Source organism: Falco punctatus (assembly GCF_963210335.1).
Source record: "Falco punctatus genome assembly, chromosome: 9".
NCBI lineage: Eukaryota > Metazoa > Chordata > Aves > Falconiformes > Falconidae > Falco > Falco punctatus.
In genome coordinates, this window is record NC_137589.1 from 52,782,690 (window position 1) to 52,810,120 (window position 27,431).

General features: G+C 37.6%; 1 protein-coding gene across 5 annotated transcripts in view; it reads right to left on the reverse strand.

Moving 5' to 3' along the window:
• The window catches only part of CDK5RAP2 (CDK5 regulatory subunit associated protein 2), an 83,175-nt gene that overhangs the window by 53,988 nt on the left and 1,756 nt on the right, over positions 1-27,431 (reverse strand). For 2 of the 5 annotated variants that reach the window (XM_080401105.1, XM_080401104.1), the window contains exons 3-14: positions 26,713-26,780; positions 22,175-22,285; positions 20,659-20,735; positions 19,193-19,316; positions 16,634-16,785; positions 14,468-14,630; positions 13,016-13,069; positions 12,469-12,588; positions 11,761-11,853; positions 9,834-10,052; positions 4,055-4,225; positions 3,124-3,297 (exon numbers count right to left, since the gene is read on the reverse strand). In XM_080401105.1, the coding sequence (XP_080257231.1) occupies positions 3,124-3,297; positions 4,055-4,225; positions 9,834-10,052; positions 11,761-11,853; positions 12,469-12,588; positions 13,016-13,069; positions 14,468-14,630; positions 16,634-16,785; positions 19,193-19,316; positions 20,659-20,735; positions 22,175-22,285; positions 26,713-26,780 (1,526 nt within the window). Of the gene's footprint in view, positions 1-3,123; positions 3,298-4,054; positions 4,226-9,833; positions 10,053-11,760; positions 11,854-12,468; positions 12,589-13,015; positions 13,070-14,467; positions 14,631-16,633; positions 16,786-16,903; positions 16,972-17,551; positions 17,593-19,192; positions 19,317-20,658; positions 20,736-22,174; positions 22,286-26,712; positions 26,781-27,431 lie in introns of those variants that run through there. The other 3 variants (XM_080401106.1, XM_080401107.1, XM_080401108.1) reach the window with 3 other exon arrangements.

Genomic DNA, 27,431 nt, shown 5'->3' on the forward strand with positions numbered 1-27,431 from the left:
GGTGAGACACACCAGCCACATCCATTCCCATCGCTAGGCCATGCTCAGTGTCACAGGTAAAGCATCGTGTTTAAAGTGTGTGAAGACATAGATATTGCCAAAAAGATTGTTGTTTTCAGCTATAAGCTAATCTCATCAAATCAGAAATTGAACTATCACCCTGTTTATGTGTCCACAACATCAACTTCAAGAGACTGAAAGCAACAACTACAATGCACTGATCACTATTTAATAGACAGGACATTTGTATTAAAAAAAAAAAGTCAAGTACATCCTGACAAGTCAGCAACAATGTGCACACTGCATCCATTTCAGCAGCTAAGACATATCTGCAGCACTGCAACAATTACTCTAATTCCCATTCTCACAACACCCACCAACTGCAGTGCTCTGCCTACAGGAACTTCCATGCATCGACTATAATTTCTCAGCTGCAGCAAATTACATCACAACTGTATGCACACAGTATTCTTCAGTTCCCTGATTGCATAGTATTAACTCCCTAAATACAGGAGTAATTATAACCAGAGTCAAATAATGTGTGGATCATACAGGAATTAGGAAGTGACTTGTGTCTGCAGAAACACCAGATCTCCTTGCAGTGTATCAGCTAACCATTTCCTACTTCACCTCAAGTGGTATATAACCTCCCCCACGCAAAACCTGACATCACAGAGAGGCTACATAACAGCAAACCAAAGAATTTTTTTTACATTGAGAGAAATTACTTCAGAATTAAAACTCCTGTCACTGTGTCCCCTCAGTGCAGCAGACACTGTGTGCAAGATTACACATCCAACACAACAGAACCCAGAAGCACAGCTCAAGGACTAAGCAATAGCCACTTTTCTCAATTTTGCTGCTTTTCTCAGTAATAAAACGAATCACAAAGGTCTAAAAATCTGTGTTAGAAATATACTTACCTAACAAATGTTCCCACAAAAAAAGCTTTGTCAGTACAGGAGTATGCGCAGTAAGCACAAAACCAACTAAAGTTTCCAAAAAATTACATTGACTCTGTTGCATTTCTAAATTCCTTGGCTGTAAAACGTATTTCATTCTAAAACTTCATAGATACCAGAGTAAGCAGTTGCATGACTACCCTGATTATCAGTGCCCTCCCACTCTCTCTCTCTCTAGCCCATGACAGTGGCTCAAGAATCCAAATTCTAATTAGAAACTTTCATTTATCTTCCCTGGCCTGGCCAAGGCACACAGCAGAGCTTTGGATGTTGGTTGCTTTAAAATTTATCATTACATTAAAATAAAGTAAAGAGGTATGATGAAAGAGAGAAAGTTCTAAAGTTCTGCATCTCTCAGTTCAGTTTCTTCAACTTTAAAGATCAGCGAGGCTAGAAGAGTTTGGTTTCTGTTCTCTCTGGTGGGGAGGATCCAGCTGTGCGTTTGTTGAGAGTTGGTGCAGCACTGTAAAGTCATCAAAGAGACCACGGCAGCCAATGAGAGCAGAGCTCTGGATAATCTGTGTTCAAAAACTTATGATTAATATGCCGAACTAGGTTCTTTCAGGAGCTATCTTACTCAGAGGTTGAGCTGAGAGGACAATGGGTTGTGATTAGGTATTGTTCACAATCACTAAGTGAACCAGCACTAGAGAATAGACTGTGATTAGAAGGTGGGTACTGGGTCATTACCATGCACGGCTTCGCCTGTCACTGTCCTCTCTCCTGGTTATACACCGGCATCAGAAGCGGGGCGTACAGCGACGAGTTAGTGTTTGATTTTCATTAGTTCTGTATCATTTTCCATCACTCTTGGGTCCCTTTGTGACAGAAGTTACATGTGTGCACTGCAGTTTGTTTTACAGAGGTAGAATTTCTACTCAACCTTTCACAGACTTTATTTTCTCTGCATGTATATTCATATGTACTTTGACATACTCGGCACTGGTACCCTGGGCAGTGATGCAGCTCCTTTACTTTGAGCTTGTCATATAACCTATGACTCAACGCATCCTTGCATCGACCTTGTTTAATAATAGTGCCCATAACATATTAAGCATGTCCTCGCCAGTGTTTTCAGAATGTGACGCAAGACACAGCACTTATTTTTCCTTTGCCGTTGGCTCACTTTACTTTAAATTTCCTTGAGAAAACCTCACTAATGACTGATACATTATTAAAGAAACGAAATAGCTTTCTCCATCACTAGTATGTACTAATCTAACCCTTTCTACTTTGCCTGATGCTTTTGCAAACCTTAACAGACTGAAAACAGCGCAAAAAAGGACAAGAAATATATCTTCAGAAGCAGCTTTCTTGTTCAATAATCTGTACACAATAATAAAAAATGCACTGATAGTCAGCAAGTGATGCAAAAATTTCTTAACAATACCTGACTTTTTTTTGCTAGAATGGAAGTGGGTGGTGAAGGGGGAAGGAACTAAGACTTATCTTAAGACTTTGAATTTTGACTTCTGATTGCAGGTACTAACAAGTCTTTTCAATTTGTAGCATCAGGTAAGATAATGCGCACATAGTGTTGTCCACCCTTTTTAATACATATGTACATACACACGCACATACAGTACCACTTCCTTTCTTCCTTACTTTAAAGTAGTTTTCCTCTTGCCCTAGACATATCTTCACTCCTACCTATATTTTTTATCCTCACACTCTAGTTATCTCCTGTGGTCACTAGATCTATGCGATCTTTCCCCTTACCTATCAGAAGCACACAAACCCTCCTCTGCACCTCTCTTCAGAAGCACAGATACCCTCCACTCAGGGAAACGCATCTGCCCTAATTACCACAGAACTCTACCTCTTTATGGCAGGCAAAACATTTTACACATTTTCTGAGAGTAAAGAGTTTAGCGACACCATACAAAAGCATCAGAGCACAATACTATAAACTCTTACGATGCCAGATCAATACCACTGCAATCATACAAATCATAGGACAGTATTATTAATAAATAGACTGTTATCTTTTAATGATACAGAACATTTTGACATGGTACTATTATGAAGGAAAAACAAGCCCTTGCTATGTGGGTGAATTATGACATGTATGAGTCCACACACTTTGAGGCAAAGTCAAAATTCTCTTCACTCTGAAGTGGAGGTATTTATCTGCAAATGATCAGAGTTATGAAAAACTCACCTCTAACTCCCTGACTATCTCGATGATTGACTGTTGAGACTGTGCAGCACATTTTTCCTTTACTAAGCCCTCATTTTTCAGTTCAAGTTCTTCATTGGCTCTTAGAAGGTTCTTGTACTTATTCAGGAGCTCCTGCAATTCTGCATCCTTTTCTTTAACTGTTCCATCAAGTTTCTAACAAAAGAAAATAAGGAAACAGTTTTTAAAAAATTACTCTGGTTTTATATTGCAAAACAGACAAATAAAATGCAGGAGAATATCCAAGGATGATCTGGCACATGTGCTTTACATACCTCACTAAAGAAGAGCTCACTTTAACATAATAGAAGCAAAAAAAAGATGGAACAGAAGCTTTCCCAGCTATCCAGTCTTTTAACTATTAAAAAATAAGCCAAGGCATGCACCTTGGTCTCCAGGTATAGAGCAACCTCACCTAACAGTCTTTGGTTGAATACCATCAGTACTTTTCAGGGTTATACCTCCAGGTGTAAAAAAACTGAGCAGGGGTCTGTTAACATTCAGGCAGCTCCCTTCTCATATAAGTCATTTTGAATGGGGTCCAAAAAAAGAAGATAAAATATTTCAGTACCTATACCTATTCCTCAGCTTCTGGTTTCTGTACAATAAACTGAAAATCATAAGCACTTCAGAGCTTTTAAAGTATCTTACCACAACAGTGAAAATTCTACAGAAGTATTAGTAAACCTGTCGTCTTCCTCTGTCCACACACTTCATAAAACCCTAACAAGAAATCTTGAATGTCTCACACACTATAATTATATGTCTGTTCTGCAAACACAGTATTATAAAAAGTGAAGGATTATCATCAAAATCAACAGTAGTTCTAAACACAAATGAGATTTTGTAATAATACCTCATACAAAATCAAATTATAACTTTCCATTTTTCACTTCACCTGAAGTCTACCCACCTGAACCTGCAGATCCTTTTGATTGACATTGTCTGTTAGTCGTTTGATAACTAGTTCTTGGCTCTGAAACTTCTGATTGCTTTCACTCAAAAGAATATTGTAATGATGTTCAACTGCTTTTTCTTTCTCGGTCATTTCACCATGTAATTTCTCTAGTTGATTTCTAAGGTCCTGGAAAAAAGACCAAAACTGAATATTTAGCAAGTCAACTTTAATAAAACTTTCAGACTAACAACCCACATTATTAGCTTAATTCTCCCTTGCTTTAAATTACTCGTATCACTGAATAGTCTGGAGAATGTATTTAAGCCAGTATCTTTCTCTTGGCATCAATGAACACAAAGAAAGAAAACTTTTAGATGAGGTGTCAGCATTGTCTTCTAAAAATCTAGGTTGTTACTGTTTAAATGCTTTTCATAGAGAACCACTGGACTCCAAGACAGTTGGAATATCATGCATGTAGATGCTGTCGCTGTCAGAATGAGCACTCACTTCTGAGTCAATTTACTCCCTTGCTAGAAATAGGAGAAAACTGGTTATGGGTGATTCAGTTTGTTATTTGATCTTTTTCTCATCACACCATGAAAATTCTTGCACTAACGTTGTCTTATTAGTTACTTTTGCATCAAACAAAAGGTCAGAAATGTTAAAACATTTTCTTTTGACAAAAGCACAAACTTCAAATGGCCAATCAGGTCAGTCTCATGATTAGAAGTCATGAACAGAACTCGATCTTGATTCTGGCTCTGTTCGTTACTTCCTACAGCTCTAACATCAGTTGCATCACCTCCACATCTTAGTTCTCCATCAGAGAAACATATAATTCTTGTCCATTTTGCTTCTAAAACACAGGAACAATCTCTTTCAATAGCCTCATGCAGTAGCAAGTCCAAGGACTCCAAGATTTCTTAGGACCAACATGGACTACTGCAACGTAAACCAGTATCTCCTAGTCTGCAGATCACACGCTTGATGCACACAACAATTACAGATTTTTCCTCTGCATTCCTACAGATCTTGTTCCACTTCATTAAATCCACCATTGGAAAATGTAGCTATCTATGGGGTTTCAAAGTCTGACCACCTGATACAGCCTTGGGTTCCCAGCAATAGCATCAAACTATTCCTATTCCTTACATCTTGCTATGAACTGGGACCATCACTAAATTGATGGAAATAGGTATGAAATTATTAACATGTAATTAATAGTCAGTTCCCAGTTACAGACTGGAAAAAAAGCAAGAACACAGGGCAGTAGAAAAATCCATGACGTGGCTTCTCTGTCCTTCCACCTTCTTTCCCACCACCACTTTTTGTGTCACTTCAAACCCTTCTGCTGATTTGTCAGAAGTTTCAATACCACCAACCGAAGGAGGCATAGTCTGCATATACACTAGCCTCATTTTACAAGCTTTTACTCTGCAAGAAGATCCAGAGCATTTACTGCATGGATTGTGTGGAAAAAGAGAAGTAAAAAAGTGTAACAAAGGAACTGCCGTCTAAAATTAAACAATTAAAACTTACAGAAGACTTTATACTATCTAAACTTCTCCTCAGACCTAAAGAACCAGGTAACACAGCCTACATCTTAAAATAAATGTTTTCCATTTATTCCCAAAAAGGGCCATTTGTGAAGTATCATAAGCCCTTTAAATAGTTTTGCACATATGGTAGTCACCTATAAACTTTACATTTACCTCCACTGGGATTTAAAATTCAATAGTTGTTTCTTATTCTAAGTACAAAGAAATAGTACTAGTGACACTTTAATTGCAATCTCTTTACAAACTGTTTTATGTCCTTTCCTTGACTTAATTACCTTGCTTCATGCAGGTTCACATCAAATCCTTAACATCATTTTACTGCTTCAGTGTTTTACTTCTGTTTATTTTGCACATTAAATACAAATTGTCATTTACAATGCCTTTCGGTTTACTTGCTTAATTTTAGCTTCATTACCAGGATTCTGCTAAGAAATCCTTAATAGCTCCCCAAAACCCTCAAACGTTACTCAGTTTCAAAGAATGATTAAGTTTAGACCTTCAGTTTTGCAAACTAATAAAGCGAATTTTTTTCAGGACCAAAAGAACTACTTGCTTGACTAAGAAAACTGAAGAACTGCAGAATCAGGTCCAAGTTTTGCCTATATACACAAGATCTCAAATATGTTTATATTTATAGTTAATAATTAGGAAGAAATAGAAACTGCAGTGTAGCACAGCTCTTTCAGAAGGAGTGTAAGGTCTGATAACTGCAAAGTCTTTTGGCTTCAAGTTTGGAGCTCTTCAAGTGGGTCACTTTAAGCCCGTTCATATACAACATGCAAAGTGGAAGCAAAGGATCACCTGCAGTGTTACGATTTTCACTGCATTGCAAAGTTCACTCCCCAGCTCTCTATTCTTATATTGGTTTTATACCATCACATCACTGAGAGGCTTTAAGTGAATACGTGACCTGCCAGATAACTAGCAGTTTAGACAACTAAACCTCAAAAGAACATTTGTGACCTGTCCTATAACTTCAAGTGACCAATTCTCTGTGGCTTCTCTTTATGAAAACCATAAACGGCTTTAAGAAGATTACAGGCACGCACAGATAGAAAAGATGCTGCCGCAATAACAGTGCTACACCCCCTGTTATCTAATCTCAGTTGTCTTGACTTGTCAGGTACAGAAACCATGCCTCAGCCTTTAAAGCAGCAAAAAATATGTTATGGCTGGGTTTATGGAAAGGGGTGGACTGACAAGGCATACAATTGTAGAAAAAGAAAAAAAGCCTGCAAGAGACTTGCAATTTGCAGATACCCTGCCTCTACTATTTCTGCCTGCAGGGTTCCCTAAATCCTTCCCAAAACAAGCTAAAGTTGAGACTGAAAATTATCTTCTTTGCATGAGCTAGAATTCTGTAAAACACAAAACTATCCATCACTATAGCAGCTTGCTTGAACTCATTGACCACTCAAATTGTCTGGGAGAAAATCTATTGGTTTCTATACATCGAGTTGCAAGGATAATATAGTACCCTACAGCTCTCAGAGCATAAACTTTGCAATTCCCTCTGCCAACCTTTTTCCCCAAGAGACTTTCCTATGATTAATGACAGCTGAACTAAGAAAAATGAATGTGAAACACTATAATATAGAAGACCAGAGCAGATGCCTCCCCCTCCCTGTCAGACAGGAAACAGGTAGGTGAATAATTAAGTTGTGAAGCTCCAAAACCTCCCTCTTAGGCTAAACTACAGGTAGAAAAACTAAATAAATTATGTGTAATGAGTTATTCTGCATTTCCCCAACCAACTGATCAAATATGAATACCTAGTAAATACACTCTAATTGTCTACATTAGGTCTGGAGAGAGAATGGATACTTGAAGTGTTTAATCATGTAAATTTGAACAAACTCTTCGATCAAGCAGCACTGAATCTGTTAATAGACACAGTACCATGGTGGACACAAGCAACGTTAAGGAAGAGTTGATGTTTATTCCTTGTCAGTTGTATGAAAGAATATACGCTTCCAGATTCTTGTTTCAAAGAGCTTAAAGTGATGCTGAACTACTGCTTAACAGCAGCTTCTGGAAAGTACAGAACTGAAAGAGTTCTTGCTTTTAAAGCTGACTTAGTAAAACGCCAGGGCACCTGCCCACACTGAGGCAGGGACATTGTTCAAGAACATCTACACCCATTGCCCAAGAAGACTCCTAATACTAGGAACAGTCTGCAACGTGGACAATCAGCTCACATGTAGCAGTCTTAATTAGTTTAACCTCCTTCCATGCCAGGACAGCAATGCCCAGATCACATCCAGATAAACTGGGTTTACAACAGGGCAGAAGTACTTTTCCTGGATCTCGAAGGTTTTTCAGAAAACTGATACATGCAAGAATTTGGATTATCCCAATTAGTTTATGAAAAGCATTTGAAAATTTCCCCATAACCAAGTTAAAAGCTAAGGCAGCAGTACATTACTGATGTTTAGGGCATTTTCTACAGTTTACACGCATTCTTGCTGGTTTTATTCTAACAAAATAGACCCACTGATAAATAGGTATCTTGGAGCATAAATAGAAAAGAATTTTTAAGGTTGTCTCATAAAAAGTTTGTAACAGATCACTGAAGTGATTTTCTATTTGTCAAAGAGCAAAATATCACAGCATATTTTTTACTCCCACATATCTACTACTTAATGGGCAACATTTCACAGGCAATGTTGCTATATCCAAATGTACTAGCAACTCTGAAATTGAAGCAGCTGTTCTGCAAGGAGTAGGAAATAGGTTAGGGATATAATTTTTATAAGACTGCTCATCTTTTGGCAGGAATGCTTTTCCCCAAGGACCTAGTCATTTACATGAAAAACTTGGACATAATGGAGTCAAATAGGCTTCTGTAATACAAGTAACTTTGAATACCCTGGCAACTCCCTACTCGGTCCTATTTTTCTTGTCTTTCCTACACAGAATTATATTCTAGCTCCCCTGAAAGATGAAAAAACTTCTGAATAGAGAAGACAGTTCACTATGAAACACTTTAAATCAATAAAATACGTTCTTTGTGGCTGTTTTACTGACAGGAGCAATCTGTGTTTTCTCTCCTTAACCTCAACACCCTGAAGAAATTTCAGAGCACACCAAAGATAGAGACTTTGTGATGGCAGTCTAACCACAGTTGACAATCAACCAAAAATGCAAGTTAAATTGAGGGCAGAAGGGGAGAACTTATTTGTTTGTAGGTAAAGACAGCCCTCTCCTGGTTTTCAGCAATATTGCAGGAGCAGCATTGCCCACGTACACCTGCTTTATTAAGATCCTTATTTAATAATTGAACTAAAACATCCACTGAATAAAGACAAGCTCATTTAGTCTTTTATGTAATTTAATATAGCAGGAGGCTAATCCCTAACGAAAAAGGACCAGACTTTGCATGCAGGCAGGACTCTTGTTATGCAAATACTGCCCTAATGCAATGGTAAGACGATGTCAGAAAAATCCATGTGACAAGACATACATACGTTGAGAAGTATGTTTTATGGCAAACACTCAGCAGAAGGTGCATCTTTTTTTCGAAGGAAAAAAGAAAAAGAAGAAACCTGATCATTCACTTTGTTGCATGAGCTGTGTATGCTGGGAGCAGAAGTGCTTATCAAAACACCTACAGCAAGGTAAAAAACCCTAAACAGAGTATGAAGCAAGCAAAATTAATGAACAGATACAGCATATCATTTTTATGTTAAATTGTGATTGACTAATGCTGTGCTTTGGTAATTTTACAAGCAGAAAGTATTAAATTTACAGCGACCCTGCTATGACAGCTAAAAGCAAGGTGAAGTTTGGCTTAACGTTGCAACAACTGTCTACTTACTCCTGTTCCGCATTAGAACTTAGAAAAAAGTATAATTAAAGTAATGCAATTTAAGATACTGTATAGACCTGTAACAAGACAAATACAGCAGAAATATAAAACATACATTGTTGTGCATGTTCAGATTCTCTCATCAGAAAAACTGAAACCAACAGTAACCATTACTTATAAAGGTTAATGATTCTTTCTAGGACCTAAGTATCAAAATTATATTTCTTCTAAAATATTTTTCTGTGCAGACCATGTGCCAGAATTTTCCCCAATTGTCTTGTCCACATCATTTTGAACACTGGCTTTAGGCAAATGTATTTACCTTTCCAAAAGTTATTTTAATTAAAAAACTAAATTTGTTAAAGAAGGACATGCTAGAAGTGCTAAACTATTGTTAAACTTAATGAAATAAAGAAGCGATAATAACATTAATGGTTTTGTCACTTCTGCTCTTCTGTAGTTGTGCTTCATCCAGCTCCTTCTCCATTTTCTCTCTTTCTAAATTCAAATCATTTAGCTCTTGATCGGTCCTTTTAATCCTCCTTTGTAGTTTACGATTCTCAGCATCCTTTGTAAGGTTTTCTGAACGCAGCTCTGCTAAGAGGGTCTCTTTTTCCATCAAGAGAGCTTGATAATCCGCAGCACCCTGAAACAAAGCAGCGTTCAAGTTCTATAAGCGTATTTTGTAGGGACTGGAAGTCTTTATTGCTGTTGCATCCAAACCCAGTCCCCCGCACTTCTTTCCAGTACTTCAAAACGTGCAAAATTACAGTGAAGTCACAAGTTACTTGCAACAGGGAGAACATTAGCTGAGAATTTTCAGTGTAATGTAACACAACTTTCAATGACATCCAGTGCAGGGTAACAGTCTTAGATGCCCAAGAATTAGACAAAAAGTTAGACTGCAAAGGAGTTCATAGTGCAAATGAGATCATAGTAGTATTATTATTGGTTCCCAAAGCTCTTACTATATTCTACTTTTGGGTCAGTCTGAATCTAGAGTAGGTCAAGTAGTTACCAAGTCACAGGCATATTTTTTATATGAAATACCAAGTCTGATTTGTGTTCTTCCCCATCACATACTGTTACAACTGGCCTTCAAGTTCACAACAGATGAAAGTAGTGGGCTATGCAGCATGATCTACTCACACAGAACTGCCTTCAACTCAAGTTTGTAGCTAAGTAGCAGAGTAATGAGGAGAAGGGCTTGCTCTGTCACCCACCATGCAATATGGATTCTGTGGACAGGAGGGATTAGTTGCACACTTTTTAAACCTTGACCTTTTCAAAAATAATCAAGCTTTTATTAAAATGAAAGGGTTACAATTAGAGTAATATTTAAAAGCAGGACTTTCACAGTATGAAAAAGCAAACATAAGCCACAGATTCACACACAGGCCAAAATGACCTAAAGAAGAAATAGGATATACTTTTCTCAATAGAGCACACTTAAAATTTAGGCTTAAGTGAAATAAATGGCTTTTGAAGAAATGGAGGTGCTCTGTGAGAACTAAACATTACTACTCTATTAGACTCCATACCAAAAACCAGTAGAGTTTGTTACAGAAGTTTCAGCTGCATGTACGTCGGAGGCAAGTGTATCAACCTCTTCCATTCCTGCTGAGCTAAGAGACCAAGTGGATGAACAAACATCATAATGGAAGATTCATCACTGCCTCTGATCAGTATTAGTTTTACCAGACTTAGTTTTAGATGAGTTTGAAATAATGACAAGACACTACATCATCTATTTTAGTATCAAATCCTTACTTTCTCCCATTTTACATTTTAAGACCTTTATAATGCATGTTACCATCATAAAGTCCTCTCTCCTCCACACACGAAGGCATGACTAAATCACATTTTCACAATCAACATTCCACTATTTTATAAATAGTGGTTTCACTTTCATTTATTACACAAATAAATCCAAACAAATGTCTCATATCCAGCTCAACTCTGCTAACACCAAGCCTGTGCTGCTACCATACTTTTGGAAGAAAAACCAAAACATTCTTAGGTCAAAGAAAGGTAGATATCATCGTAGCTCCACAACTATTTGTGTCTTTATTTTTAACTCACTTTACTTTTACACATTTCTCCCTTAATAATCTTCCATTGTTATAGAAGAAAAACCTCAAGAAACAAGAAAAAAAATGTCAGATTACTTAAAGCTATCATTTAAATAATTTGATTTAGGAATTTTGTTGAAGTAAGAAAAATTAAACATTTTCAACAATATTTTCAACTGCTTTCCATTCCTCTACTTAGAAAGACACAAAGCACTACCACTATGTGGAATTATGGGGAAGGGGGAGCACAGATAGGGGACACACTAATTGCTCACTTCTTACCTTGAATTTTTGGATGTGTGCTTTGTGAGTTGCCTCTCTTGCCTTAGCCAATGAAGCTCTTAGATCTTCAATTTCAGAACCAAGCTCCTCATTCTTTAAGTAAAGTAAAATGAATACTATGTAGAAAGAGTTATTTCCAAGGGATGGTGATTCAATAATAACTACCCCATCTCATCATCTAACTACACAAAACAAGTACTTTAAAGAAAACACCAAATATATCATAATAGATTTTCTATCAAGAAATTCTTATTCTCATACAACACTCACTAGACTGCCTGTCACTCAAGTTAAATATTTCACATTCTTCCACAAAATCTGGGTTTGAGCTGACATTGACCTCTTCTATTTTTGGTGTCTTACAACAGCTCCACTTACTCAACAACATACAACACTTCTCATACCTTTTAAAGTGGTGCTCAGAACTGACAAAAAAAACCCAAAACATCAGTGTGCAACTGAAAACATTTTCCCCTCAAAGTTCTTAAGGGAGAAAGTATCAGTTAAAGTACCTTGTTCCTCTCTCCTCCAGTTCAAAGCCCCCAACTCTAGATAAACAGAACTGCTTACAGATATGACAGCAGTGATGAAGGACACACCAGAAGCCTCCTAATGGTTACAGTGACATCAGTCAACCCCTGCCACATACACAACACACATATTCCCCTCCCAATAACAGTTAACAGACAAGCAAGATCATAATCATACCTCTTTTTCCTTTGCTTTTAATGCAACAGTTAGCCCTTGAATAGTTTTATCCCTTTTCAAACCATTCTTCTTTTCAGCAGCAAGCTCATTTTCTCGCTCTTGTAGCTCTTCTTGAAGTGACTAAATTAGATTATGTGAAAGTTGCATTAACTTCCCACTAAGAGATACTGTAACTGCACATTCATAAGCACAATCTCTCAGAGTTCTTGCGTCTTATTACTTAGATTACTAACATAAAATATAGACCCAAAATGCAAGTCATCATCTTAAAGATGTGCCTGGAATATAGTATAAGAAGCATAATCTCGTGGGCTAGCCATGAGCACCAGCTTCAATATAGGATGAGTGTGCCTTTACGAGCCTTACTGAAAATTGCTTCAAGAACAAAGCAAGGCTTCCCATTATCTAACATAAGAGAGTATTTACCAGAGGACTTGCCTTGCTACTTTTGGAGTCAAGGCCTCTCTGTATCTACGAATGCGTAACAGAAGGGTTCCCTACATGTACTGTAAGCAGTCAAGGAAACAGAAACAAAACTAGAACTCACCTGAATATTTTTTTCAAAGGAAGTTCTCTCATTATTAAGCTCCATTCTAATAGCCTGTAAAAACAAAACAGCTGTTATGTTCAAGTAAATTCATTCTAAACACAAATGTAACTCATTAAACATTAAAGTGAAGCAAAATAAGCTTAAAAACCTTGCAGGAGACGGGGAAAGAAACAACTTAGCATATGCCTTTTGGCAGGAATATATTGAATCAGTTACTTCCTGGAACTCTGCAAATCTATCCAGGCACAGTATGAGCCTGTCCAAATTAAGAAGGGAAAAAAAAAAGAAAAATGAACAGACAAAAAAGCTATCCCATACAACACGTTTTTCCATGAGACAGGACAGCTGTACTTGCTGAGTTAATAAAAATGCATTTTTATATGACATTTATCTATGTCAGAAAGATGCTTTAATTAGCACTTTGTCTTGGGGAGGTTACAGATATTTTTTTTAATCAGTAATCTTACATAGAAACAGACTTGTGCAAAGTTATTCATCAGATATTTTTTTCTCCAATACTGCACCTTGCAACGATCCTACAGTCTGTCCTGTCCACCTCCTATGAAATGAATAAAGATGACCCTGTTTTAACCTTAACACACAAGTACTATTGTGAAACCAGGGTGATTTTTCCTGACACATACAGATTCAATTGCAAGACCATGCAGAACTGAAAACTTTTAATTCCACTCAGTCCAATCACAGAAGGTTCTCTTGTCTATTCTTGACAAAAACAAAAGAAATGTGTAGGTACTTGAACAATATTCAGTTCCAAAACAAAAAGGGAAGAAAATTTCTCAGAAGTATGCCAGCTTCTATAATTACTCTCTTAGTTCTGCCAGCTTTAATTTAGGGGGGACGACAAGCCTTAAGACCTGTTTCTGTATTTCAACTTTCAGGTATCCGTCTTCCTATTTAAGAACCAAGTGACATAAAAGACTCACCCTTCGCACCTTTTGTTAAGCCAAAGGGTAGACTTGCACTTTACTTCATGCGGTATTTATTTTACGTCTACCTTCCTTACTCTAGCTTTTTCTCCAGACTTTAACAGTAAAAATACTTCCCAAAAACAAACTCTCAAGTCTCATTCTTAACTTCTACAGTATATCAACTATCGAGGGATCTGTTAACACCTAGCATTTCTTATAGATACTATGCAATTGCTGTACTGAAGTATATATATATGTAATACAGGCATAAAGTCAAGGAGAAACACAACCTCTCATTGAATGAATGGTAAGCATGGATAATAAGGATGAATATTGACCATCAAGCCACAATAAAACCAATGAATGTTAAGAAATGGAGGGGAGGGAGAGAAGGAATAAATGTGGAGAAAAATATTTTTAAAACATTGGCTTGTCACTCACATAACTGTCATGCACAAAACCTTTACAATCCTACGCCACATGAGATTTATACATACAACTGTTCAGTCAGTTTCCTCACCTCTATCTCACTATCTTTTTCATGCCTCAAAGCAATGGTAAGTTCTCTGATTTTTTCTGCTGATAAGTTCCCATCATAAGATCCACTCTGAGACTTTTCCTCTTCAAGGTGTTGGATTATAGCTTCTTTACTTTTCAGTGACAGATTCAGTTGCTCTATAAGTCTAAAATTATAAGATTTTTAATATTAATCTTGCATCATCTGCCACCAGTTCTCCAGTCATTTTAGTAAATGTTGCAGACAACTTTTCTAGGTGAAGACTCCAGGCAATAACTGTAAAATTTAGGGGAACACTTTCACAACCACTTCTCCCTCCAGAGAAACCAGAAAAGGTGTTGTATCTTTAAAGCAAACAACAAACGGCATTGAGCTATCTGCAAAGTGCTCATTCTTATTTTCCTCCAGTACCATTTCAAATGTCAGCACTTAAACTTCAATATTTTGTCCTTCACAGCACGCACAAAAAGCTTATCTATTCCACTTCTTAGCACGTATAACACTATAGCGTGCCATCACTAAGTGTCCCTCAAGTACCTAGTTTCATTTATATTTGTACCTCAGCTGGTTCCCGTTTCACACAAGCAAAAAGTTGGGTCAGCACTTGGTCAATACACATCTTGACACTTTCAGTATTCCAACTGATAAAGAAAAACAGTGCTTGAGTTTTCTGACATACATAAGGGTTATATATGAAGAATTTCTGGCATAAGATGCCAGCTGTGATTCTCTTAGTATTTTGTAGCCTAGATGGCAAAAGTATTTAATACACTATAAATTCCAGATGTGCTACTCCCAGACAAGTTTAAAACATTGCACATTATTTGACTTCTTGAAGTAAATCAAATATTACTTTCTTCTTCCATTAGCACTATGTTTTTCTGGTCCTGCAAACACTTGCACTGATCTACCAGCATGTAATTATAGAAGATCCTGCTAACACTGGATCCCAAGAGGAAGGGCAAAGAAGCAGGGAGGGGGGAAGACATTCTTCATCACACTCCACACAGCTTTCCCTTCAGTGGTCCAATCCTGACAATTTGTTTCAGCACTTTAGGAACTCTTTTCACACAAGCTATAGAGGTGACGGCTAAAGTACCTCTGAAAGAAACTGGTTTTATAACTCCTTCCCAGCTCAAGTCACTCAGGAGAGCAACTGTGTTCACACAGATGACTAACAGAAAGAGGGAGGCAGGAAAGAAAGAACATGAGAGCCAGGTTATAATTACTATCATGGCACATAAAGTGCTGTAGCAAAACTTATTAACACAGTTTCCTAATTTTATGCCACTGTAGATTTCAGATTTGCAGTTTTCAATCTGTATGCTTTTACCTTGCTTTGGTCCTACCATAACACAAAACCCATGAGATGAAAGCCTCCAGCCAACAGAACTTTCTGTTACCAGGCTGGCAATTATGCAGTTACAGTGTAGCTGCCTGCAGGGTTCAGTCACAAATGGACAGGAAAGGATAATCCAAAGCATAAGGAATCATAACAATCTTTTGATCTCCTCTCCAGACTCACATCCCCAAACTAACTAAGCTTTACTAGAAGGCTTCCCAGGCATGTATTTTACCCTACATATCAGGGTAAAAAAAAGCGCACCCCAAAGTATTAGGATTTGAGTTTATACATTTTCCCCACCTAGTTACAGAACAACCCACACACCTTTCCCATTACCTGCCAAAAAAAGCAAAGCCAGTGCTTTGCAAAGCACAATCAAAACCAAGAAGTCGAAACACACTGTTTCTCTTCCCATTAGATTTACCAACCTCAAGAGATACGTCACTGGGACTGAAGAGCACATAGATGCCATGAAAGCAGTAAGTGAACACAGATGGCAGAGACCAGCTCTATTCAGCAATGGTTCGAGACAGCAGCAAGCAGGGGGTAAAACAGCAAAGTTACAGATGCTGTAAAGTAGGATGTGCTCATGTCACATGCATACTTTTCAGACAACTTTTAAAGATGATTTTGCTATCATGGAGCACATAAATTGGTTGCTGTGTTGCTATTCATTTAAGAGCTGAATAGGTAAGACGGCCAGTAATGCTCTCATGTACCTGAGGGTAGGATCAAACTGTTAAGACCTCTATCCATTCCAACTCTTCACACTTCAACAATAAAGAATTCCAGTAGTTCGAAACATCACTGCCAAGAGTTCTGACCTGTCTTTCTCAGCTTCTGTAATCATATCCACATCCTTTCCAGGGCCATTCATAATTGAAGAAAGTTTCTGCTCAGCAGCTATTCTCAGAGCTTTCTCCTTCTCTGTCATTGCAGTGGCTTTTTCCACTTCATCTTGGACAGCTTTAAGATTCTGTAATTAAAACACACAATCCTGATGCCTATAAGAACAAAATACTCACAACATTTTTCATGTATTGAAGTTTCTTCTAACAAACATATGTTGGTATGCTTAATTTAGCAACTTTTACCAAGTAGTTCAAGAGCTTTGCAGATGCTTCCAAACTCTGTGTCCGCATTTTCAAGATTAATCCATTTTCTGTGGTGCATAAAGGAGGACAGTTTCAAAGAAATAAAACAAATACCCTAAGCAACAGCAGAACTGGAAATGAAAGTGCCCCCATGCTATGGCTTTAGCCTTAGCTATGATAATTTGGCTTCGTCCCACTGTCTTAAATTGAATAGGTTAAAAGGCTTTTTTATTCAGAGATGAAATTAATATTCACGGGCTTGTTGTAACTAACTGGAACTCTTCCCAACATAATTTATAATATTTTGCAAGAATTGATGAAGTATGTACCAGATATTTTTCCCTTGAACAGAAACAGAGACAACGCCCAGCAATTACAGGCAACTTCCTCTATGAGACTCAACTCATGAAGATGGGGAACACCAAGATAAAAAAACTACATCTGTCATACACTATATCAGATTTGTTTCAGATCTTTATTTTTATGTTGTAAGCCTCCCTGCTGTGCTCACTGAATTTTTATTTCTACAAAATAAAAGCATCCTTGCAGTATAACAATTAATTCCCCTCTCTCCTCCCAGTCTATACTAAAAAGCACATCTCTTTGGGGGAGGGTGAGGAAAAGGTCCTTCTCCACTCAGCTCCTGACCTGAAGAGCAGTTCTGCCAGCATTCAACTTTCATTCAAAAACTGTGAAGGAAATTAATCGTTGTTAACATTACCTGGATCTATACAATTATAACAGTGCTATGTAAACGAGTGACTACCACTACTCTGCAGTGTTTACATTCATCAGAATAATAAAATTAGCAGAGGCCAACACTGTCTTCAGGCTACAGAAAATGCTGTATCACTAGTAGATTAGAATATTTACCCTTCTGCCTGTGAGATCTGGGAAACACCAGTCTGACTGGCTGTTTTGGTACAGAGCAAGTGATTTCAGAACTTCACTACCAATCCAATAGCACGAAGAACACTTTGAGAAATTCAGTTCTACTAAACTGAAAAAAGGTCATGGAGATTACCCCCCTCCTCCCCCCTGAAGGAGCTCACTGCTTTGTGAATACTGCTAAATCATCCTGATAGAAAATACCATGGGGAGATTGCTACCAATACTTTCCATGACCAATTCACTCTTTAGGGACGGGAAAGCAAATATTGGAATATACACACCTGTGCTGTTTCTATTTACTTACAGGAAGAGCGCCAGATGTTTATCCCCCTCACAAACACAGCTACAAAATCCCACACCTCCAGGTAAGTGTATGCAGTCAACGATGCTAAACAATCATCAGCTTATGTATCTCTAGAATCTGACACAAACATTTCCAGCACAGACCATTCAATATCAAATTTGTTCTTTACAAGAAACTGAATTTCTTGCTTCTGAGGAAGCATGTTATTCATACAAAGAAATTTACGTTTTTGCCTTTACACTACAAAATGAGGAGAATGTGAAACAATTCCCCTGTAAAGTTATCAGCAATGGCTCAACAATAAATACAGGAATAAACTGTCTCAACCACAAACAGCAAGGCATTAAAAAAAAAAAGATATTGTTAAGAATAACCCTGTGGAACAGAAGAAAGTTACATAAAAAGGTGATATAGTGACAGCAGAAGCCAACAATACTTGGCAGATAAAGGTCAGTCTAACCACAGAGCATAAGGCATGCAGGCAGAAGGGAGGGAAGTGCCCACTGGTTCACCTGCCCAGAAGGAGGTGACCTCTCTCAGCCTGTAATGAACACACTCGAGCGGAGACACAGAAAGCCACACAATCTCAGATTTATACCACAATACTGAGGTCCCATATAAAGATGGAAATGACAGGAGCACTCACAGAGTGGTTTCAGCTACTTATGAAGCTGAGACCTTATCAGTAAAAGCGTTCAAAATCCAGCCCCTCTTCCTCTAAACAAACACTGCAGTTCTGAAAATGTAGCCTCCTCACACTGGAATTCAGGAATCAAAGGTTTGTTCTGAATGTACCTAAACAGCACCAACAGGTACAAATTTCCTGAAGAACTGCTACCCTCATATTTGACACTTCAAAAGCAGCTAAAAACACCTTCCTTTCCATTGGTTTTTGGGGGGTTGTGTTTTGGGATTTTTTTCTGGTTTTGTACTGGCTACTTTTCAGGAAAGGTTAAACAAGTTTGAAAATTGTTTTCTACAATTTTCACATGTAAGCATCAGGTAGATACAGGTAAGACCACAGTATCAAATCTCAGACAACAGTACAAAGACAGTACTGATTTCTAACTATTCCTTCAGTTTCAGCCACTCACCTCTTCCAGAAAGTTAATTCTGCTAGTCAGGATTTCTTCCATTTCTTGCATCTTCTTTTGTGCCTCTTCTTTTACCCGCTGTATTTCAGCATCACCACCCTGGGCCAGGCTTTCAACTGCCTTACTGAAAGACCATAATATAGACAGAAATCCCATTGCATATCAAAGTGCAAAAACTAAAAGTGCTAGTAGCTGACAGATTAAGCACAAACAAGTGTCTTCCACATTATCTGTGCCTGCTTGTCACTTTAAGGTTAAATAAGAACATCTGCACACTATATAGCAATTGCAGTGGTATAGTCTGAGAGTTCCACAAAGCCTTGTCACAGCGGATAAGCAAGCACATCATACGTATGATGAAAAAGTGTAATATAGCCTTCATATTTTTAAAGCTTCCAAATATAGTATCAAGCCTTTGGTAGAGTTGTATTTTCTAAAGAAAGCAACACTGGAGAACAAACTGAAGATACACAACTGCTGAGATCTCTCCCATTGCCTTTTCAGTAATTGTCAATACCTTGTAAGAAAAGAACAGCTAGCGTTTCCTTACTAAACAAAGGATGACCACTTGTTTATGATTTCCCCCCAGATTTTGCTTTGTATTATGAACTTGCACAAGGGTCCATTCAAAGTCCAGCAATACTCTATGACGGCTACCTGGAGAGACCAAACAAAAATTAATCTGGTTCTCAGAATCTACCTGAACCTAGGCCTCTCTGAATTACTGAGAAAAGGCTAACTGGTAACAATTCAGTGCCACGTGTGTATGCCACACAAAATGCCATTGAAACTGAGGCCATGTAGCAGTCAGTAACTGTCATTCATTGCCAACCTGGGTTAGTTCTGAACCAGACACCTAAAAGGAAGCAGTTTAACAGGCTACTGCCAGCCCTACAGTCATTCCATTCCCCCCGCAAAGCATACTCCATCTTGCCCATACCATAAAACAATGTAGCACTATGTAATTTCAAAATAAGTAACAGTGATTTAGAAAAGAGGTTCTAACAGGAAAGCAGAAATTTAAAGTATATTCATTTTTATATCATGAAAAACACAAGATTCAGTCTAGGTTAGTTCTGAACTGCTTCTTCAGCCCTACCAAGAAATGTTTTGTGCCACATCATCTCAATCCAGTGCTGTAAAAAAAAAAAAAAGTCCACCTCTTGAGACAATTAAGCTCTTAACTAAACTTCTACAATAGTAATGCTAAACCATCCCCAATTACAGTAATTTACCTGAAAAATACAGAAGATCGAAGGATAATATCAAAGTTACACTGGACAGTGCAAGTACATTAACATCATTGTGCATACATACCACTTCTGTAATGAATGAAGCAATTTCTAGATAATGCCCTTAAAATACTACTTTGGAATCCTGATATTCCTAAAACATTAGGAAAAAAAATAGAAGCAAAATCTTTGAAATCCTAGGTAACAGACATTAAGAAATATGTTGGTACTTACGAGGCTTTGATGAGTAGTTTCTCTCTCTCCTGCAGATCATGCTTCAGACTTTCTATCTCAACTTTCAGCTCAATGTTCTAGGACAAAAGAATGTAAGTGTCTGGAGAGAATGCAAAGGTCACCCAACCCAAAAGTTATTGGCAACGTGTAGATTACTTTTATTTGGACCACCTAATATAAAGTATCATTGGGCTAAGAATAGCATAGAGACATTTTAACTCAACAGACATATTATGTAAGGTTCAATACTTTCAAAAATCTGAAAAAGCATTTAGGACCATTGTATCCAAGCAATACACATCCCCTACACACACACTTTACTGTAACAGGGAGTACTGCACATAAACTTGGGAGTTTCTAGGGCTTCCATGCATGGTTTTTCTTTGAGCTATGACATGCCTTTCTTTTTATTTTAAAAAACTGATTCCATCAACTATTGATGCTTTTAATAATCTTAAAATCATTTTATTATAGCCTGAGAAAACTACTCATGACATAAGCACATATCGCACAAAAGACACTTGGCCTGCAAGCTGACAGATACCATTTAAATACATTAGCAATTACAAGACCAACACCTGTGCAGAAGACCAGGACAGAAGACCAATTAGAAATATTCAGCTGAAACCATGACATAGCTAAACATTAATTCATGTACTGCACTACTGCAACAAGCATCAAGGGAGACTTAAGTTTCCCTATTATTACAGAAAAGAGACCTGATGGAAGCATCTGTTTTAAATAACATGCTACTGTGTAACCAAAATGACTCCTTTTCCCTTCTAGAATGCAGGCACCACCAAAGGGTCCAAGAAATGGTTACCACCATCCGCAACCATGACCTAATAAAGATCATAAAGATGCAAGACATGCCACTCAACTGAAATCCTTCTTTCAACTTAGAAAGGTACCGGTTTCTTCTACAAACCAACAAAGGAACCTAACAGGTTTCCTGAATCCTATACAAATACACACGCTTTCAATTTACAGCAGTAGAAGTGGAAGCTAAACACAACCCTAATACAACTTCACCTACATGCTTCACAGGAAGCAACTCCGAGCTGGAGTGCCCCAACAACCTTCAAGCAGCTGTACTGACATCTGATAAACACAGGAAAGAATAGAGGGGCAAACTGAGCTGCCAGGTAGTAAAAAGCAGAGTAACTACACACCAAATCCAGGAGAAGCATACTGCTTCTTTTATTCCCCATGCAGTATATGGCTTCAGTAGCACAACTACCAAATTTTCACAACCACTTACTACTGAAAACACATAACATTTCTTAGTCTGTCCCTTCATTACACACACACACACATTTGAAACGAATTTTTCCACAACTTATAATGGTCATTTTGATTTATTACAGAAAAGGATTAGGCCAAAATAACTAAAACAGTTATCATAACAAAATTTCCAACAAGAAAAGACGACTGAAAAGTTAGGTAAAACAATCTCCCCACAAAACAAACTCTTCAAAAAGATATCTAGTTCTATTAGATTATTCTAAATGCATACAATTTTGTATATTTCTTCTGTGGGACCATCAAACTTCTGCTGCATTCGCTCCTCCAGAAAGTATATACGAAGCTTCAGGTTGAAGTTCTCTTTTTTCAGGTCAGTGATTTGCTGTGAATTAGAAAGAAAATGAGCAAGTTATGTCATGTGTTTCAAACCAAGTAAAATAAAGACTAAGAACTGCTGTGATTTGGGTTTGCTCTCCACAGTGCAAGATTAGAATTCAACCCACTGGACACAGTTGAACGCATACATATGTGTGGGTGATATACACACACATATATACATATTCAAATTGTGAAAGTGTTGATAAAAGTTTATGACACCCAAGTCAAAATGAAACACCCATCACTCCAAGAGAGTGTCACCCAGTGAGCAGAAAATACTCCAAGTGCTCCAACAGATTTCTACCTTCTACAGCTTCAGCACATATTACACAACATATTTTTCTCCCACCAACCCACCCCATCCATAACATTTTTTTCCACCATCTCCATTCCTCACCTGAACAAGAAGAAATCCCACCCCAGCTTACCCCTTCTGAATGTTTTGGGGTTTGCTTTTAAGATATATAGACACATTGGTACCCACAAACTTTGTGTGTTTGGGTAAGATGTTATAGTTTAGCTTGTGTTTATTTTTAGCCCTGCAAAACTCTGAGACACTAGCACTTAGGCAAAAAACAATTATAACATTTTTTTTAAAATATATATAATACATGCTGTTGTGCAGACAGTGCTCTTTAGAATATTCCTGAAGTCCTAAAACATTGTCTGACTTTACACAAAAAGAAACCAAAAGAGTTTTTTCAATCTAAAAATATTAAGTAGTTCTTTCTTCTACAGAACAGAACTTGAACAAAGCATGAGATGTCATGTTGAAACAGAAGTATTTCCTTTGCAAAAGTTTGGGATAGTAGCCTTATTCACGGGAAGAAAAGCCACAAGCACACAAGGCATGTGAGCCCAATCAAACACCAATAAAACCTTTATCCCATCCCATATTTCACAGTGTAATTCTTTGGGAAAAAAAATTGCTTATGATTTTTAACCTTCCTAGTAGAAGCGGTAACATAGTTGATGGTTTCATTAAAGAAAAGAGACTCTAAATTTTTTTTAAGAGGCTAAGCATAAAACATTCATTCAAATAAGACTGTGTCCCCTGCCAGATGCTTTCAGCAAAAGGAAATCTAATATGTTATAGAGCTACTAATAAAATATTTATGTACACTTTTCCAGAACAGTATAGTACCATTTGTAAAAATTATTAGCGATACAATTCTTCAAATATTTGGCTTGTGAAACCCAAGATTATTTTCTGCAACTGCACTCAGAACCTGCATCTGCAAACAATTCTTCAGTTTAATAATCCTTCCCCAGCAAGGTGCCTCGTCATTATTCACACAAGTAAATATCACCCAAGCAACTGAAAATATGCTTGACTACATAAACTTTGTGGCCCATTCCCATATCCTGGAGAAGCCTGTCTTTAGAAGCAGTAACAACACATATATTTAACTTTATCTTTGTTTCCCTACAGTTCCAATTGGATGATCACAAACAGTAGTGGATATAAACTTGAACTATGCAAGTTGTAGCTGCTTAAAGCATGACACCTCATGACTCTCACGAGGTGTCTCAAGTAACTGGAATGTCTCTTTTGCAGCATTCAAATAGATGTAAACTTGAAAACAATGCAACTTTGAACTTAAGTCACAGATCCCAATGCAGAACATTGCTCAAAACTGAAATCCTTATTCAGAGTAATCAAACAAATTAAAAGTTTCTTAAACAAAGCAAGGCTACAGAACTGTGCTAGATCTTGCATGTCTTGCTGGCAAGTTTAGCACTAATGTTCAACTAGTGAGAGCAGACCTTGTAGTGTTTGGTTTGGTTTGTAGGGTCTTTTCTTGTCAGGTTTGGTTGGGTTTTTTTGGGGTGGAGGGCCGGGGTGTTTAAGCTGTCAGTAGATCATTCCTAACAGTCTCCATTCATTCAGAAAAGTTCAAGCGCCAAAGACACTCTGAAATTGTATCAGCTGAACTTCTGGTTTAATCTTCAAACATACAATACGTTTCCGAGTCAAAAGGAAAAACAATTTCTGAAGAACACGGCATACCTTAATTCTACTCTTGTGTATTTCAGTGGCAATAGAATTAAACCAAAGAGCTTAAGGGTACTTCTTTCAAAAGGCAAACAAAAACTACGCAATCATAAACCAAGAAGTGAAACAAATGTTGTCTCTGACATTCAGTTTCTCAGAGGAAAGTTAATTCATGCAGACTACAATTAAAAAGTTATAGCTTAATAAAAAGCAATGTATAAAATGTGAACAAGTTCACACTGCAAAAGGATTTTAATGGCAATGCTCTAGACCTACACATTTAAAGACTGTCTTAATTCCTTATGCATTTTGATTTCTGTATTTAAAAAAGGAATGAAGGAAGAGAAATAGCAGACAATTGTTGAAAAAATGACAATGCAATACACTCTACACAGAATATTCCACACCACAGAGTGCAGAGTGGCAAATAACACCTGCCTAGCTCTGTTCGGCTCCTTTCCAAGTCTGCATAGAGCCACTTTTATGCAAAATGGCATCTGTCAGCAGAGGCTGCAGTTTCACAATGCAACACAGTTTTTGCCAGCAGAGGCCATTTTACAAGACAGCAAAGCTCTAACTAAGTGTGTTTGGGGAGACAAGAAAAAACCCACACATGTTATTAGTTAGTTCCCTAACTTGATACCAATCACCCTTTCTATTCACGAACATCTAATAAACCATAATGTGGCCCTTAATTAGGGATGCCTTTCACTTTGCCCATGTAATCACATTTTCTATCACAAGGTGGTTCCCCTCCATACTGCAAGGAAGTGGGACACACTATAAACACCACCAAAAAAATAATACACCTCTAATATTAATCTAGCTCAGCATCTTCTCCAGGTCTAAACATCAAAGGACCTTATCTACATGGATCCACCCTTTAGCCCATTACATCCGCCTGGTTCTCTCTGAGCTGCAAGAGAAGGAGCCCACTCTTTTAATCACTTCCTTCTCATAGCCTGTATAAATAATACAGCTTCAAGATCAGCAAATTCATGCAGATAGACACAAATAAAAAAATTACACACACAAACCATCACCAGGCAGGAGACAGCAGGAACTTTACCTGTTAATTCAGATTTGGTTTAAGGTGGGATAAGAACAGCCTTACCATGTCAGTCCAAAAGCACACCTTAACGACAGCTACTACTGGATGCTCGGTATATAGTAAAAGGACAAAAAGTAAATGTCCACAAAAGCCTACAAGAAGTTTTACAACTCAGTTTAACTTAAGAAACCTGTACATACCAGGAAGCCAGAAACCTGTGGAGAGACCCTTTCTCCTTTACATTACACAGAACAACCAACAAAAAAGAACAAATACTGCAACTTTTTCCCCTTTTCAAACAAACACTGCAGATAATAAACCACTTGCAGAAAGTATATTCCAGACTGAGATCTTTGGCACCTATCACAGTAAAAGATTTCAAGCACATACTAATGCCAAGACAGCCAATACACAAAAACAAAAGAGAAAGTGAAATAGATCGTTAAAAAAAAAAAAAAATATCCTTCAAAGGCTTTCCAAAACAAGCTTTAAATTCTGAGCAAAGAGCACAGCTTTCTCCTCAGAGGGATATAAGGCCACAAGAAACTCAAAAGAGTTTAGATGAAACACTCATTTCAAACACAGCAATGCTACAAACAGTAGCAGCAGCTACAGAAGCACATTAAAAACTGCAGACACTTGAACTGAAAATAGCAAGCCACCGCCTTTATCAGTAGCAGTCATCTCAGATTTTTTGATTGTGTGAAGAAACTGTAGAAGAGAAAGCAATCACAAGTACTTGAGTTAAATGACTTAAAACTTTTTACAGGGGAGTTGTCCTGCAACACAGCTATACCCCAATGAAATCATCATTCAGCAATTATAAACAATTGGCTTATTCAATTTAAATAAACACCACAATTATCATATTTTTAAAAATCTAATGTTTTCCTTTACATTCTATTAAATGCATTGTCACAATGCTGCTAGACCTTTTCAACAAAAGTATTCCAAGCACGCTCAGACATAATTATGAAGTTAAAAGGTATTATATGGCAGGCAATGAAATAAAAGGCCAAATCCTGTACTAGCCTAAATGAAAATAAACTTGATGCTTCACTACAATAAATCAACTGCAGACTTGCAAATCATGTTCCCATGTTTATGGTGTTTGCGTGAACTTTTGAGCAGAGGGTGCCCATCTTTGTTTCACAACTTAAGAGCAGCAGTTGGCTAGTCTCAAAAAATTTTTGCCTCTTGTTTTTAAAGCAACACTGAAGAAACGGAGGTTCAAAGCACAGCCAGCTGGTCACATCTCCAACAGATCTGTTGTTGATTGACACAAACTAAGAACCTGACCCAGAGAGTCAACACTTTAGCCAGCATGTCAGAAATATCTTGTCCATAAATCCATTGCCAAGTCTTATATTAAAAGTCTGCTTACATTTTCATAGTCCTTCATGGTCCGAGCTCTAGTTGGTGAGACTGTATCTTCTGCCACATCTGGTAACACTAGACATTCAAGAAGACAGAACAAGTTCAGACAGCTGAATCTCTAAGCTAGGCTTCAATTTGAAAACAGCAAAGGCCTACACCATCTAAACACAATAGAAGTACAACACCTTTTGGGAAGTGAAGGAAGCAATTTTTTTGCCCCTTGTTTAATGTCATACGTTACTGCTACCATGTTGTTAGTATCTAGATTTCTTCCCGGTCACCCTAAGCTGTCTATCACATAAAGCTCTCAAATTCCAACATCACCCATTTAAATCAAGATGTACACTGAAATTAAGCTACGTGAGGTGCACTTTCAAGAACAAGTCCTCACAGCAACTATACAGAGGACTCCCGTATCAGAATCAAGTCCTTTTAAAACTACTAGAAAGCAGTTCAAATCTTTCAGTATCTAACTGGTCACAGGACAGGCCTCCACCTTAGACTCAGTGAAACCACAGAGGAAATGGCCAGTATCTGTGTACCTAAACTGTAGTCCCTCCTGAATCTATACGTACCTAAACTTCTGTTTGCACACACGTTCTGTATCAGCCACATTTAACAGCACCACGTAACTTGTTTCCACTCAAATCCGCAAGTAAACTTTTAATGAGAATAATGACATTGTATAAAACATTCAGCACTTGCATCATCTTTAATATAAAGAGC